At 41.8% G+C, this 16,474-nt stretch overlaps 1 protein-coding gene across 1 annotated transcript in view; it reads left to right on the top strand.

Annotated features, from left to right (window-relative positions):
- Window positions 1-16,474, top strand: part of LOC106566206 (metabotropic glutamate receptor 7) — a 396,414-nt gene that overhangs the window by 286,072 nt on the left and 93,868 nt on the right. The window contains exons 8-9 of the mRNA XM_045691964.1: window positions 9,610-9,812; window positions 10,077-10,809. Of these exons, the coding sequence (XP_045547920.1) occupies window positions 9,610-9,812; window positions 10,077-10,809 (936 nt within the window). The remainder of the gene's footprint in view (window positions 1-9,609; window positions 9,813-10,076; window positions 10,810-16,474) is intronic.

The following is a 16,474-nucleotide window of genomic DNA, read 5'->3' as shown; positions in this document are numbered from 1 at the left end:
AGTGCAGAAAATGCACAAAAAGTTCAGGGGCCTTGCTTTAACAAAGTTAACCATTTTCACTGTAGTGTCCAAACTCTCTTTCAAGCTGTCAGGCATTCCCTTGGCAGCAAGAGCCTCTCGGTGGATGCTGCAGTGTACCCAGGTGGCGTCGGGAGCAGCTGCTTGCACGTGCGTTACCACTCCACTGTGTCTCCCTGTCATGGCTTTTGCGCCATCAGTACAGACACCAACATGAGCAGCAGCTACGTTTGTCTACATATGGACCGTTAATGGAACTCCCGCGAGAGAGTAACGGTTAATGTGATCGGATGTTCATTATTTGACTAGGCTACCTGTATTTGACATTGTGTTGTTATTTCGCTGAACACTAGATGGTTTAATTTTATATTTGGCAGTGAAACGAGGCTACTCAGGCGAGGAGAAAAAACTCACCCAAATGTATAGCCCCGTTGGACAATATAAAAGGACTGTTTGAAAATGTGAATAAAAAAATAAAAAAATGAATGTGAATCACATTTTGATTTGGCATACCCCAGACGGCATTGCGTGTACCCCTGGGGAATACCTGCCATAGAGGAAGGTAAGGCCAATGGTGACTTTAAAACAGTTACAGAGTTTAATGGCTGTGATAGGAGAAAACTGAGGATGGATCAACAACATTGTAGTTACTCCATAATACTAACCTAAATGACAGAGTGAAAAGGAGGAAGCCTGTACAGAATACAAATATTCCAAAACATGCATCCTGTTCTGCAACAAGGCACTAAAGTAATACTGCAAAATAATATGGCAAAGCAATACACTTTTTGTTCTGAATACTGAGGCTTATGTTTGGTGCAAATCCAATACAACGCATTAATGAGTACCAGTCTCTATATTTTCAAGCATAGTGGTGGCTACATCATGTTATGGGTATGCTTGTAATCATTGAGGACTGGGGAGTTTTTTCAGGATAAAAAAATAAACAGAATAGAGCTAAGCACAGTCAAAATCCTAGAGGAAAACCTGGTTCAGTCTGCTTTCCACCAGACACTGGGAGATGAATTCACCTTTCAGCAGGACAATAACCTAACTGGAGTTGCTTAAAATCTAAAAATATGTTTTCACTTTGTCATTATGGGGTATTGTGTGTAGATGGGTGAGATGTTTAATTTGTATTTAATCCATTTTGAGTTCAGGCTGTAACACAACCAAATGTGGTAAAAGACAAGACTAAGAATACTTTCTGAAGGCACTGCATGTCAGTATCTCTCCTTATCCGGTCTCTGAGGGAATATTTGTGATTCTTTAGTTGATTTACATCACCCAGAGGGAAAAGATGAAAGATGAAAGAGATATTGTGAAAGATGAAAGATTGCGAAAGATAATTGAAAGATGAAGACATAACACTCAATCATCCATTTCATACTGCTTGACACCAGTACATAAAATTGAAATCTATCATTGTGTCCATTGGTTAATGAAGCTAACAACGTAAAAATATCCCTTGGCAATCATGAACATTTACAGAAAAAGGCTAAATTAAGACATTAAAATGCATTTACTTGGATAAAGTTGTTTGCAGTTAGCCAGTTAGGCAATAATGTGTGGATAGACTAAAACTGTGATGCCAATGCAGAGTAATGATTTATGAGAACTTTGATCATGAACAATATATAATTCAGTTCTAAATTGTTATTTTGGATTGTTTTACTCCTAACCAGGGATGGAAACTAAGGATTATGGGCACTGGCCAGCCTGACTAGTAGACTGCATTTAAAAAAATCTGTGTCATGCAATGTTTGAAAAGACGAAATGTCACTAACCGTAAAGATCGTGTGTTCATGGATGTCTAGGGAAGCCACGCATCCACAAACATGGTTGCCAAGGGAAACATTTTCATAAATGTCCTACAATTTGCAGGAAGCTGAATGTATCTCACCGGAGAAAGCATCCAAGCGAACTCAACAGCTGCCTATGCAGTCTGGTCAAAAAGAGTATGACATTGTTGCTGCCTGTAGCATTGAATGCAAGGGAAGCCAGCGAGCATTTGGCCTCTCTTGATAAAACAAATATAAAATAATAGCTGTGAATGATCCTGGCACCAAAAAAAGTACAAAGGGAAGCCAGTTTGGATTTGACTTCACACCAATCACATCACATTAGAAGCCAAACGTCATTGACAGAAAACTTGAATTGTTGCATCTCATTGTGTCGTTGTCGTCCGGTGGCTGGCTAGCTAGCTAACAGTGTCCCTTTACTAAATTAGTAATGGATGGATTTGGACTTCAAATCAAATTGTATTAGCCACATGCGCCGAATACAACATGTGTAGACCTTACAGTGAAATACTTACGAGCCCTTAACCAACAATGCAGTTTAAAAAAAGATGGATAAGAATAAGAAATGAAAGTACAAGTAATTAAAGAGCAGCAGTAAAATAACAATAGTAAGATTATATACAGGGGGGTACCGGTACAGAGTCAATGTGTGGGGGCACTGGTTAGTTGAGGTAATATGTACATGTAGGTAGAGTTATTAAAGTGACTATGCACAGATGATAACAACAGAGAGTAGCAGCAGTGTAAAAGAGGGGGAGGGAGGGGCAATGCAAATAGTCTGGGTAGCCATTTGATTAGATGTTCAGGAGTCTTGGGGGTGAGAGCTGTTTAGAAGCCACTTGGACCTGGACTTGGCGCTCCAGTACCGCTTGCCGTGCGGTAGCAGAGAAAACAGTCTATGACTAGTGTGGCTGGAATCTTTGACAACTTTTAGGTTCTTCCTCTGACACCGCCTGGTATAGAGGTCCTGGATGGCAGGAATCTTGGCCCCAGTGATGTACTGGGCCGTACACACTACCCTCTGTAGTGCCTTGCGGTCGGAGGCCGAGCAGTTGCCATACCAGGCAGGGATGCAACCAGTCAGAATGCTCTCGATGGTGCAGCTGTAGAACCTTTTGACGATCTGAAGACCCATGCCAAATCTTTTCAGTCTCCAGTGGTTTTACTTAATTGTTCATACTGGCCAATGATTAAAACGGTGATTCTGATTTAACCATAGGTTAAATAAATGTAAAAAATTAAAAAATACATTAAAAAAAATACATTGTACCCCTGGCCTGAGAGGATGGAAGTTCAACATGTAGCTAGATGTAGTAACGTTAGGATAATGTTAACTAGCTGGCCTGGTGCACTGTTGCCCATGAAAGGATGTTTAGCTATCGAACAAGCATTTTAGCCAGGCAGCCTAGGACAACAAAAATGTAAAGCGTGTATGACAGAGTCATAAAGCGTTTAGTCAACATGAAAGAGAGGAGGATGGCATTGGCATTTCTCTGCAAGTAGGGTGAGTCAACATATTTTTTCTACTTGCACGAACCCACACACACACACACACACACACACACACACACACACACACACACACACACACACACACACACACACACACACACACACACACACACACACACACACACACACACACACACAGAGAGAGAGAGAGAGATCAGTACCATGGACAGCCACATCATATTCAGCTGACATTGATTGGACTAAAATCATTTTTGTTATCTGTGGTTGTCACTATGTTAGACTAAGCATAGATGAGCCCCACAGTGGAAGTGTCATAATACCCACACAACCTAGCAGTCAAACAGGGAAATGGTTCCAATCGTTTTTTCCACCACTCATTTTTCCAATAGAGAATTTTAAAATAAGGGCTGTGTTTCGTGTAAGCTTACCCTGGCGCAACGTTTTGATAACCATGTAAATCTCTCTCGGACAAGGTGACTTTTATCAATAAATCGGGTCTATTTATTCTCATATCCAAACATACTGATTACCATCAAAGTAGACATCATACAAAACTACAAATCCCTGCAAGCTCCATCACGTCATCTCTAGCTGACACATTTGCTAACAGTTATCATGTCAAAATTAAAACTCGCACAAAACAGTTCACAAAATTGTCAATTTAAAGAAGTTTAGTGAATTTATCCATTACTAAATTGAGCTAACATTAGATAGTTAATCCAGAGATTCTGACCTTAGCCTCGTTCAGATCATCATGGTATTTGTAGTTCTTTATGATAGCCACATCAGCAACTAATTAGCATTTGTAGTTCTTTATGATAGCCACATTAGCAACTAATTAGCATTTCATTTTTGGCAAATACAACAACAACAAAAAAGTCACCTTTTCCCAGAGAGGATTACACAATTATCAAAACTTCACAGCACTTCTTTTATGTTTTTCTAAAATCCACCATGGGAAAAATGAATGGTGGAAAAACTATTGAAACCATTTCCTTGTTTGACCGCTAGGTTGTTTGTGGTATTAAATCAAATCAAATTGTTTTTGTCACATACACTGAATACAACAGGTGTACAACCTTACAGTGAAATGCTGAATACAACAGGTGTAGACCTTACAGTGAAATGCTTACTTGCAAGCCCTTAACCAACAATGCAGTTAAACAAAAAAAATACATGTAAAAATAAATAAATAGATAAGTACAAAATTTAAACAACAAATGTTTAAAGAGCAGCAGTAAAATAACAGTAGTGAGGCTATGTACAGGGGGTATGTGAGGGGGCACAGGTTAGTTGAGGTAATTGAGGTAATATGTACATGTAGGTAGAGTTAAAGTGACTATGCATAGATAATAACAGAGAGTAGCAAGGGTTGGGGGGGAAATGAGAATTGTCTGGGCAGCCATTTGATTAGCTGTTCAGGAGTGTTATGGCTTGGGGGGGGCTTGGGGGGGGGGTAGAAGCTGTTAAGAAGCCTTTTGGACCTCGACTTGGCGCTCTGGTATTATGACTCATAGTTTGGTACTCTATGGTGGTAGAATAGTGGAGGAAGCACCTGTTTTCTTTGCGCCTTGCGGTAACTCTCCATGGTTCTAAATTCTAAATTCTAAATCAGTAGTTGTAAATCAGTAGTCCGAAAATGCTGGAAACATTAACCTTCCTTGACCATGCTGTAGGCCATTGGAGCGGAGATGGGAGTATCTGTCCATAGGACCACTTTTAAACCACACACTCCACAGAGCTGGGCTTTACGGAAGATTGGCCCGAGAAAAAAAAGCCATTGCTTAAAGGAAAAAGGCATGTGGGAGACTCCCAAAACATGTGGAAGAAGGTACTCTGTTTAGATGAGACTAAATGTAGCTTTTTGGCCATCAAGGAAAACGCTTTGTCTGGCGCAAACCCAACACCTCTCATCACCTCTCATGACCTCTCATCACCCCGCCATACTTTTGCCTTGCAAAAGTATTCACCCCCACTTGGCATTTTTTCAATGTTGTTGCATTACAATCTGTAATTTAACTTGATTTTTTTATTTGGATTTCATATAATGGACAGATACAAAATAGTCCAAATTGGTGAAGTGAAATTTAAAAAATTACTTGTTTAAAAATATTCCAAAAAATCAAAAACGGAAAAGTGGTGCATGCATATGTATTCACCCCCTTTGCTATGAAGCCCCTAAAAAGGTCTGGTGCAACCAATTACCTTCAGAAGTCACACAATTAGTTAAATAAAGTTCACCTGTGTCCAATCTAAGTGTCACATGATCTGTCCCATGATATCAGAATATATACACCTGTTCTGAATGGCCCCAGAGTCTGCAACACCACTAAGCAAGGGGAACCACCAAGCCAGCGGCACCATGAAGACCATGGAGCTCGCCAAACAGGTCAGGGACAAAGTTGTGGAGAAGTACAGATCAGGGTTGGGTTATAAAAAAATATCCCACCAGAGGGCCGCCCACCAAAACTCATGGACCAGGCAAGGAGGGCATTAATCAAAGAGGCAACAAAGAGACCAAAGATAACCCTGAAGGAGCAGCAAAGCTCCACAGCGGAGATTGGAGTATCTGTCCATAGGACCACTTTAAGCCGTACACTCCACAGAGCTGGGTTTACGGAAGAGTGGGCCGAAAAAAAAGCCATTGCTTAAAGGAAAAAATGTAGCAAACACGTTTGGTGTTTGCCAAAAGGCATGTGGGAGACTCCCAAAACATGTGGAAGAAGGTACTCTGTTCAGATGAGACTAAATGTAGCTTTTTTGGCCATCAAGGAAAACGCTTTGTCTGAAGCAAACCCAACACCTCTCATCACCCCGCCAACTTCAAACATACACTCTGACCTGTTCAATGAGTCAAACTGATTAAAGAATCCCGCTGTACCAGAAACTCTCTCTCTCTCACACACACACACACACACACACACACACACACACACACACACACACACACACACACACACACACACACACACACACACACTAAAAGCAAACAATTGTTTTAATAGTAATTTCGCAGGCTTTTTCAACTCACCTGGGAATTATTTGTAAACCATGTTTAACTTTCTGTTTTTCACCTGTTTGTGCAAATAAATGAAACTAATTAGAATCTATAGAGCAGCTTGAGGTGATACAGTCTGCTGAACCCACCTCTGTTCTCTCTCCATCGGCCCTCTTCTGTCTGGGTTATGTCTGTTGCTGTCTGGGTTGTGTCTGTTGCTGTCTGGGTTGTGTCTGTTGCTGTCTGGGTTGTGTCTGTTGCTGTCTGGGTTGTGTATGTTGCTGTCTGGGTTGTGTATGTTGCTGTCTGGGTTGTGTCTCTTGCTGTCTGGGTTGTGTCTGTTGCTGTCTGGGTTAGGTCTGTTGCTGTCTGGGTTGTGTCTGTTGTGGTCTGGGTCTGTTGTGGTCTCAGGTTCTTGTTTGTGACTCTCTCCTTTGTCTATTCTCTTCTGTTCTTCTGGTGTTTCTCTCCATCTTGTCCTTCTCTTCTGTTGATGTCTCGGTTTTGTCTGGTGCGTCTCTCTTCATCAAATCCTATTATTCTGTTGCTCTCTCTGTCTTGTCAGCTGTGTCTCTCTCCATAAAAGCCTACTCTTCTGTTGCTGTCTCTGTTTTGTCTGGTGCGTCTCTCTCCATAAAATCCCACTCTTCTGTTGCTGTCTCTGTCTTGCCTGGTGGGTCTCGTCATCATATCCTACTCTTCTGTTGATGTCTCGGTTTTGTCTGGTGCGTCTCTCTCCATAAAAGCCTACTCTTCTGTTGCTGTCTCTGTCTTGCCTGGTGCGTCTCTCTCCATAAAAGCCTACTCTTCTGTTGCTGTCTCTGTCTTGCCTGGTGCGTCTCTCTCCATAAAAGCCTACTCTTCTGTTGCTGTCTCTGTCTTGCCTGGTGCGTCTCTCTCCATAAAAGCCTACTCTTCTGTTGCTGTCTCTGTTTTGCCTGGTGTGTCTCTAGTTTTGTATCAGAATGGGGTCAAGGGGATACAGGGATAGCTTAACTTGTTTTGGGTCTGGGTCACCTAAATGATCCTCTTCCCTACCCCTGGCTGCTGCTGTTCTAATGGCTCAATGGCCTGCTGTTTTCATCTGTCCACCTCCTTGGCTCATATGCAAAATAGCAAGGTGGAGGTGCAACATGTCAGTAGTTAGTTTTAAAGTTATGGTTGTGATGGCCATTTACATTTACGTAATTTAGCAGAAGCTCTTATCCAGAGTGACTTACAAATTGGTGCATTCACCTTAAGATATCCAGTGGAACAACCACTTTACAATAGTACATCTATGTCTTTTTTTGGGGGGGGGGGGTTAGAAGGATTACTTTATCCTATCCCAGGTATTCCTTAAAGAGGTGGGGTTTCAGGTGTCTACGGAAGGTGGTGATTGACTCCGCTGTCCTGGCGTCGTGAGGGAGCTTGTTCCACCATTGGGGTGCCAGAGCAGCGAACAGTTTTGACTGGGCTGAGCGAGAACTGTGCTTCCGCAGAGGTAGGGGGGCCAGAGGTGGATGAACGCAGTGCCCTTGTTTGGGTGTAGGGCCTGATCAGAGCCACTCCAATACTTTGACATTGTTGTCCTTAAGCCATATTTGGAAGTATGCTTTGGGTCGTTGTGAATTTGGAAGACCATTTGCGACCAAGCTTGACTGATGTCTTGAGATGTTGCTTCGATATATCCACATAATTTTGTCACTTCATGATGCTATCTATTTTGTGAAGTGCACCAGTCCCTCCTGCAGCAAAGCACCCCCACAACATGATGCTGCCACCCCCATGCTTCACGGTTGGGATGGTGTTCTTCGGCTTGCAAGCCTCCCCCTTTTTCCTCCAAACATAACGATGGTCATTATGGCCAAACAGTTCTATTTTTGTTTCATCTGACCAGTGGACATTTCTCCAAAAAGTATGATCTTTGTCCCCATATGCAGTTGCAAACCGCAGTCTGGCTTTTTTATGGCAATTTTGGAGCAGTGGCTTCTTCCTTGCTGAACAGCCTTTCAGGTTATGTCGATATAGGACTTGTTTTACTGTGGATATAGATACTTTTGTACCTGTTTCCTCCAGCATCTTCACAGGGTCCTTTGCTGTTGTTCTGGGATTGATTTGCACTTTTCGCACCAAAGTACGTTCATCTCTAGGAGACAGAACGCGTCTCCTTCCTGTGCGGTATGATGGCTGCGTGGTCCCATGGTGTTTATACTTGCGTAATATTGTTTGTAGAGATGAACGTGGTACCTTCAGGTGTTTGGAAATTGCTCCCAAGGATGAACCAGACTTGTGGAGGTCTACAATGTTTTTCTGAGGTCTTGGCTGATTTCTTTTGATTTTCCCATGATGTCAAGCAAAGAGGCACTGAGTTTGAAGGTAGGCCTTGAAATACATCCACAGGTACAGCTCCAATTGACTCAAAGTATGTCAATTAGCCTATCAGAAGCTTCTAAATCCATAACATAATTTTCTGGAATTTTCCAAGCTATTTAAAGGCACAGTCAACTTTGTGTATGTAAACTTCTGACCCACTGGAATTGTGATACAGTGAATTATAAGTGAAATAATCTATCTGTAAACAATTGTTGTAAAAATTACTTGTGTCGTGCACAAAGTAGATGTCCTAACCGATTTGCCAAAACTATAGTTTGTTAACAAGAAATGTGTGGAGTGGTTGAAAAAACGAGTTTGAATGACTCCAACCTAAGTGTATGTAAACTTCCGATTTCAACTGTAATAATAACAGACATGGGCCAAGCATGTTTACCTGTAGTAAACCTGTGGCTAACTCTGCTGCGACGGATGATTTCAGTCTGTTCTGCCCTCTCCACCTCATTCACTGCTGCCTGTTCAACCTGCTTAACCTGCACAACCTGCTCGTCCTGCTTAACCTGCTTGCTTTTTTGCCTCTCTTTTGGAAGAAGTTGAGAATATCCATATTTGCTCTGAGTGACAGGCTTTACTGAGTGATGACATTGATATCTAACCAGTGCTGTAGGGGTGGAGGAGGGATCAAGGGTCCACTGCATTGTGGGTCCATTGCATTGTGGGTCCACTGCATTGTGGGTCCACTGCATTATGAAATCACAGCAGTCACTCCAGGGCTTCTTGCTGTGCCTGCTACTTCCTGGCGCAGTATATTAGATTGTTTATTTTGTCTTAAAAATGTGTCAGTAAGACATAAATGTTACACGGCATTGCGCAAGTGATGTAATGTGGGGTTATGGAAACTCAAATCCGACTGGATAAAATCAAATAAAAAAGACTTGTTCTTAAAAAAAGTTATTTTCATTGTTCTACTCCTGTCTAACCTACCACATCCATCCTGTGTTCCAGATCGAGGATATGCAGTGGCCTAATGGACAGACAGAGGTCCCCAGCTCTGTGTGCAGTCAGCCCTGCAAGACAGGAGAGAGGAAGAAGACAGTGAAAGGCATGCCGTGTTGCTGGCACTGTGAACCCTGTGATGGCTATCAGTACCAGTATGATGAAACGTCCTGCAAGCTGTGCTCCTACAGCATGATGCCCAACCCCAACAGGTGACAGACAGGAACACTATAGCAATAAGTTAAGGCTTGCAAAATTACACAAACATTCCCAAAATATTCCCAGGGATTTCTGGAAGATTGGGAAAGTTTTACAGGAATTTTTCAATTCTATATAATACTATAACGTTTTAGTGCTATCGTTGATACAGTAGTATTATAAAAACATGTTTTACTGCTTGTTTTCTTGTCTTCTGTATGTGTATTTTCTAAATTGTCAAATAAACGTACTTAATCAATCAATCAATCTATTGAAAGGACGGCATGTCAGCCCATCCCCATTGTGAAGCTGGAGTGGCACTCCCCTTGGGCAGTGATCCCCGTCTTCCTCGCCATGCTGGGCATCATCGCCACCATCTTCGTCATGGCAACCTTCATCCGCTACAACGACACGCCCATCGTCCGTGCGTCGGGCCGTGAGCTGAGCTATGTCCTCCTCACTGGGATCTTCCTCTGTTACATTATCACCTTCGTCATGATCGCCAAGCCCAACGTCGCCATCTGCTCGTTCCGCCGGATCTTCCTGGGTCTGGGCATGTGCATCAGCTACGCCGCGTTACTCACCAAGACCAACCGGATCTACCGAATCTTTGAAGAAGGTAAGACGTCGGTGACGGCACCCAGGTTGATCAGCCCGACCTCCCAGCTGGCCATCACCTCTTCCCTAATTTCCGCTCAACTACTGGGTGTCTTCATCTGGTTCGGTGTGGATCCCCCTAACATCATCGTCGATTACGACGAACAGAAGAGCATCGACTCAGACCAGGCTAGAGGAGTGTTGAAATGTGACATCACGGATCTGCAGATTATATGCTCGCTGGGTTATAGCATCCTACTCATGGTCACGTGTACGGTGTATGCCATCAAGACGCGTGGCGTCCCAGAGAACTTTAACGAGGCCAAGCCCATTGGATTCACGATGTATACCACCTGTATAGTCTGGCTAGCCTTCATACCCATCTTCTTTGGGACAGCGCAGTCCACCGAAAAGGTAAGGTTGATTTCAGATTGTTTCCTATTATTATTATTATTATTATTATTATTATTATTATTATTATTATTATAATGGGCCTAAGTCTAGTCCTGGACTAAAAAACATAATATTCTCCATTGAAAGTGCTTCTTTGTCCAAGACTAGGTTTAAGCTGTGTCTGGGTAACCAGCCAATTAAGTCGAATTGGATAACTTTTAATTTTAACACTGAGGGGGAGTTACCCGGTGGCAGTTGGCATATTTGCTTACACATTTTAATACTGGTTGCACCAATGTGCCAACCCAAGACTTGGCATGGCAAATTAGACAAAACCCTTGATTTTATATGTGACCAGTTACAGGATCTAAGGCATTAGATGCCACTTCCTACTTTACAGTATGTCCATTCTTTAAAACATTTTTTTTTGCAGAAATACCTTCTTGAACATGTTGCTGAAATTACAAACTTGTATGGGATCCTTAAATATGAATACAATTTTTAAATTATGAGTTTAGCCAAGGAAAAAGCACTGAGCTATACAGGGAGAAAGACAGGATCCATCCTGGCTAGTCCTGATTGGCTGAGATAATGGAGTTGTTGGACATACCGAGCGAATTCCTGATTGGTCTGTCATGTCACACGTTTCTTTCTATAATGGAATGGGGGATTCCCTGGTCAGTATATAGATAATCTTTGCAACCGCAGACATTAGGAAATATATAGTTATGTACAACTCCAGAAGTGTTGCTACAGCTCTCAAAAACATTGAAACATTGTTTCCCTGAATTTAGCTGGGTTTAATTAGAGAGACTACTTTCTGGAGGACAATGTCATGCTGACTCACATGCGTTGACGTGTGGTTGGGAGGTGCTGAGGTTTAAGAGATGGATGGTGCTAAGACTTAAGAATGATGATGCTGAATCGGACTTAAACAACATCTTTCAAAGGGTATTTTATAGTCTCTTAACGAAAGCAAGTTTATCAACTTTTAAAGCAGCATGACATAACCATATTTCCCTCAACTACAGTGGAAAAGAAATTAACTTACATTTGCTATAATCCTCAATAGAGAAATTCAGACAAATATGGCATATTGCTGTGTGTGTCAGTTTCATCTCATTTCCATGTCCAGGCCATTAACAGTCTGATGTTACTATAATTGGTCAGTTTTCTAGCAGAAGGAAATCTAGACTCTCTTTAACCTCTGTAGCTATAAGAGAATCAGCTGTTGCTTATCCATGGTTGCGTCCAAAAAGTTACCCCATTCCCTTTATAGTGTACTACTTTGGACCAGGGCACATAGTGCTTTTTGGGACACAGCTTGTGTCTGAAATTAGCGGAAATAATAAGCTACAATATGGCTGCATGGCGATGGTACATTTTTTAAAATTAATTGCTCAGTTTAGGATCATGTGGTGTAAGTTCATTTGTGTTTCTATATGTACCATATTTCACTATCTGACGTTTTTGTCATCATGGTTGTTTGTCTTTCTTGACCACTGGCTGTGTTTGTTCTCTTGTCTTGCTAGTTGGCCTTAAAACCAATTACATCTGAGGAAATTGAAAACTACAACACCTGGGTGTATGTGGAATACAGGTGTTGTGAAGCTGACTGTGAGATTGCCTTGTACATTCCAATCACAGTGTAGTCAGAGACTCAGTTTAATTGCTGAGAGAAACCATCTGTTTTATCAGTGTTACAATAGATACCATTATTATCAGTGGTGGACTGGCCTAGTCCAGTTTTAACCTAGTGAGCCTGTTTAACTTATTTTTTTTAGCATAAAAATGACCATTATCTGGCTTATAATGGGGTCCTCAAAGAATAAAAAATAGGCTCGTGTGTTAAAAATGCCAGAGCCTGTCACACCCTGACCTGAGAGAGCCTTTTTTATGTCTCTATTTAGGTTTGGTCAGGGTGTGATTTGGGTGGGCATTCTATGTCCTTTTTTCTATGCTTTGTATTTCTTTGTTTTGGCCTGGTATGGCTCTCAATCAGGGACAGCTGTACATCGTTGTCGCTGATTGGGAGTCATACTTAGGCAGCCTGTTTTGCTTTGGGGGTGTGGGTAGTTAATTTCTGTTTAGTGTGTTAGGATACCTGATAGGACTGTTTGGCTGTCGTTTGGTTTTTCTTTGTGAAGTGCCTTTTTCATCCAAAAATAAAAGATGAACAAATTCCACGCTGCACCTTGGTCCTCTTCTTCCAAAGACAGCTGTTACAGAGCCAATTTCTGGTCTGTTTACTATTGTATTTAGCATTTCCCAACTTCTTTGGTGTAAAAACGGCTTAAGTGCTCCCGAAAATAGGTGTTAGAAATGTACCCTGAAGCGCAACAGCAAGGGGTTCAGAAACTAAAACGATTGTGCCTTTACAAATTCTACCGGCAAACCAAAAAGGATTTGCAATGCAGCTGAAGGCTGGCTGAGTCTAGTGAAAATGCATTGTTTTGTACAATAGTGTACTGTAACTCGACTACCTGCTTAATCTGCACCCCGACTGGCACACTATCATACACTGACCGTACAACACATTAGATAGACCATGTGAATCCAGTTGACGCTTTGATCCCACTTCAATCAGTGTAGATGAAGGAGAGGAGACAGGTTGTAGAAGGATTTCTAAGCCTTGAGGCAATTGAGATGTGGATGGTGCACAAGGTGAATGGGCAAGACAAAAATTGTAAGTGTCTTTGGTAGTAGGTGCCAGGCGCACCGGGTTTGTGTCAAGAACTACAAACGCAGCTTTGGTTTTTCACGCTCAGTTTCCTGTGTGTATCAAGAATGGTCTACCACCCCAAAAAGGACATCCAGCCAACTTCACACAACTGTGTCGACATGGTCCAGCATCCCTGTGGAATAATTTCGACACCTTGTAGAGTCCATGCCCTGACAAATTGAGGCTGTTCTGAGGGCAAAAGGGTGGAGGGGGGAGGGGCAACTCAATATTGGGAGGTGTTTGGTATACTTTGGTATACCAAGGCCCTAGGGGGTCCTGGTCAAAAGTAGTGCACTATAAAGGGAATAGGGTGTCATTTGGGAGCTGTATACTAAAGATGATATACAGTGCTGGGAAGAGAAGAGAGAGGCTCATTAGGACGACAGTCTCATCTGTCCAGGGGAGCAGTGTGTGTGTGTGTGTGGAGTGTCTGAGCTTGTGTGTTTGTGCGTGCGTATGTCTGTGTGTGTGTGCTGCCTCGTGCTGTGTGAAGGCCTGACGTCAGCAGCACAGCCAGGCAGAGCCTAGGCAGGCAGGCAGGCACCCCAACCCCAGCAGAGTGGAATTGTAACACCCTGGCCTTTACTGCTTGTCATTACTTACCTGGCTGAGGTTGGGTAGAAATACTGATGACGATATTCACAAGTTCTGAAGGAAAGTGCTACCACACTCCTGCCTCTCAACCGAGCTGTCAATCGCCTCCAGCACACAGGCACTGTTGGGGCGAGTGACTGAGTGATGCAAGTCGTTATTTTTTTTCTTTCTTGTGCTATTTTGCTATTTGCCTCACGACTCCTGCATGCTTTGTTGACTATGAACTTTCTTGATTACCCAACTGTAGGACAGACTATGTTTCCACACTCTGGACTGGTTACATAGATTGTTTTTGACCTCCCATCCTTCCTATTCTAACCACCTCTCACCGGCTTTAAAGGTGTCCGAAATGTTTCCCAGCCGAAGCCGTTCGGAACAGTTGTGCAAACATACATTTTTTGTCACTGTCTACTCCCCCGTCGCGGGTTAACTAGCCACCGGTCCTGGCAACCCATCATTACGCACACCTGGCAACCCATCATTATGCACACCTTGCAACCCATCATTACGCACAACTGCGCCTCATCGTTATGCACACCTGGACTTCATCACTTCCCTGATTACTCCCCCTTTATTTCGCCCTCTGTTGTCATCAGTCCTTAGGTGTTATTGATTGTCTCTCACGTTCAGTACGCTTCCGATTTTTAGAATCGGTTCCGTATTAAACTCACCTTCTGCACGTGTTTTCTGTATAGTAACAGTTGTGGACTTCGGTGGGGATTTTTTTCGGGCTGTTCGGCCACACAAATGTTTTTCTGGAGGCAAGCAGAAGTTTGGAACTGAAGTCAACGCCCCTTGGTCAAGAGTAGGAATTCTTCAATAAAGTATTTGTTGTCATTCAACAAGAGACGACTCGTTTTCATGAACATTTGTTCATAGAGAAATACTGCACCAAACATCTTAGTTAGATGTAAAATTGTGTAACTAAGATGTCCTCCTCAAAAACTGCAAAATTAATGACCGATTTCTTGAGTTATCTTAGATTAATTCAGACTTTATTGAGGAAGTGTATACTGGCTAAGACATCTCAAAATAGACAAACAGTTCTCTTGCCACTTTTTTCTCTGTCTTTTAAGGGAGAGCACACCTGTTCGGTTTGTCTAGCCGATTTCGGCTAGGCTCCACCCGAACTGAGTGGAGGGGAGTATTTTTTGGGGTATGATATTTATGCCTAAGTGAATATGGGACCAAATACTTACCTTTTTCTACTTGAATAAACATGCTGTATATGTGACTTTTTCCCAATACTTTTGATCCCCTACAAATGAGGGGACTATGTGCTGTAATTTCTAAATGGATCACCCGATGTGGAAATCAATACCCTCAAATTAAAGCTAACAGTCTGCACTTTAACCTCATAGACATTGCATAATTTCAAATCCAAAGTGCTGGAGTATAGAGCCAAATCAAGAGCATATTGTCAAAGTTCAATACTTTTGGAGCTCACTGTATACAGTCAGGTCCATAAAGATTTGCACCTTTGATAAAGACTTGCAAAACATACTGTATATAATAAATAATACAAATACTGAGATATATAATATGCTACATTTTTTGGGGAGAATTATATTATTTTATATGAATACAATTGCTCAGAGAAAGAGATTTCGTTTTTTCAAGTAATTTTTTATTTCTTGAAAAACATAAGAGTAGAAATGATTGCCACCCTTGTTTTCAATACCTTTCAATACCTCGAGGATAACAACCATTTTTCTTTCTATTCTTACACAAGTACATACGTGACTTGCTCTATCAACACATTTTGAGTTTTATACAATGCTGGAAAGAGGAGACTGTTAGATCATGTTAGCCTCATTAGAAAGCGATCTACTCTAAATATCAAACAAGTAACATACTATTACATGTAACTCGCTTGAGTTTTTTTGAGAAAAACACAAAGTTTGCAGTTACTTTTAAAGACAGCTATGTACTTAGAATATTGCAAAATGTGCTTTCACCAAAAAGCTATTTTAAAATCGGACATATCGAGTGCATAGAGGAGTTCTGTATCTATAATTCTTAAAATAATTGTTGTGCTTTTTGTGAACGTTTATCGTGAGTAATTTAGTAAATTCACCGGAGGTTTGCGGGGGGTATGCTAGTTCTGAACGTCACATGCTAATGTAAAAAGCTGGTTTTTGATATAAATATGAACTTGATTGAACCAAACATGCATGTATTGTATAACATAATGTCCTAGGGTTGTCATCTGATGAAGATCATCAAAGGTTAGTGATGCATTTAGCTGTCTTCTCGGTTTTTGTGACATTATATGCTAGCTTGAAAAATGGGTGTCTGATTATTTCTGGCTTGGTACTCTGCTGACATAATCTAATGTTTTGCTTTCGTTGTAAAGCCTTTTTGAAATCG

Source organism: Salmo salar, chromosome ssa12 (assembly GCF_905237065.1).
Source record: "Salmo salar chromosome ssa12, Ssal_v3.1, whole genome shotgun sequence".
NCBI classification, from domain to species: Eukaryota; Metazoa; Chordata; class Actinopteri; order Salmoniformes; family Salmonidae; genus Salmo; species Salmo salar.
The sequence above is the reverse complement of the archived record's forward strand: the minus strand, read 5'-3'. Positions and strand labels throughout refer to the sequence as shown.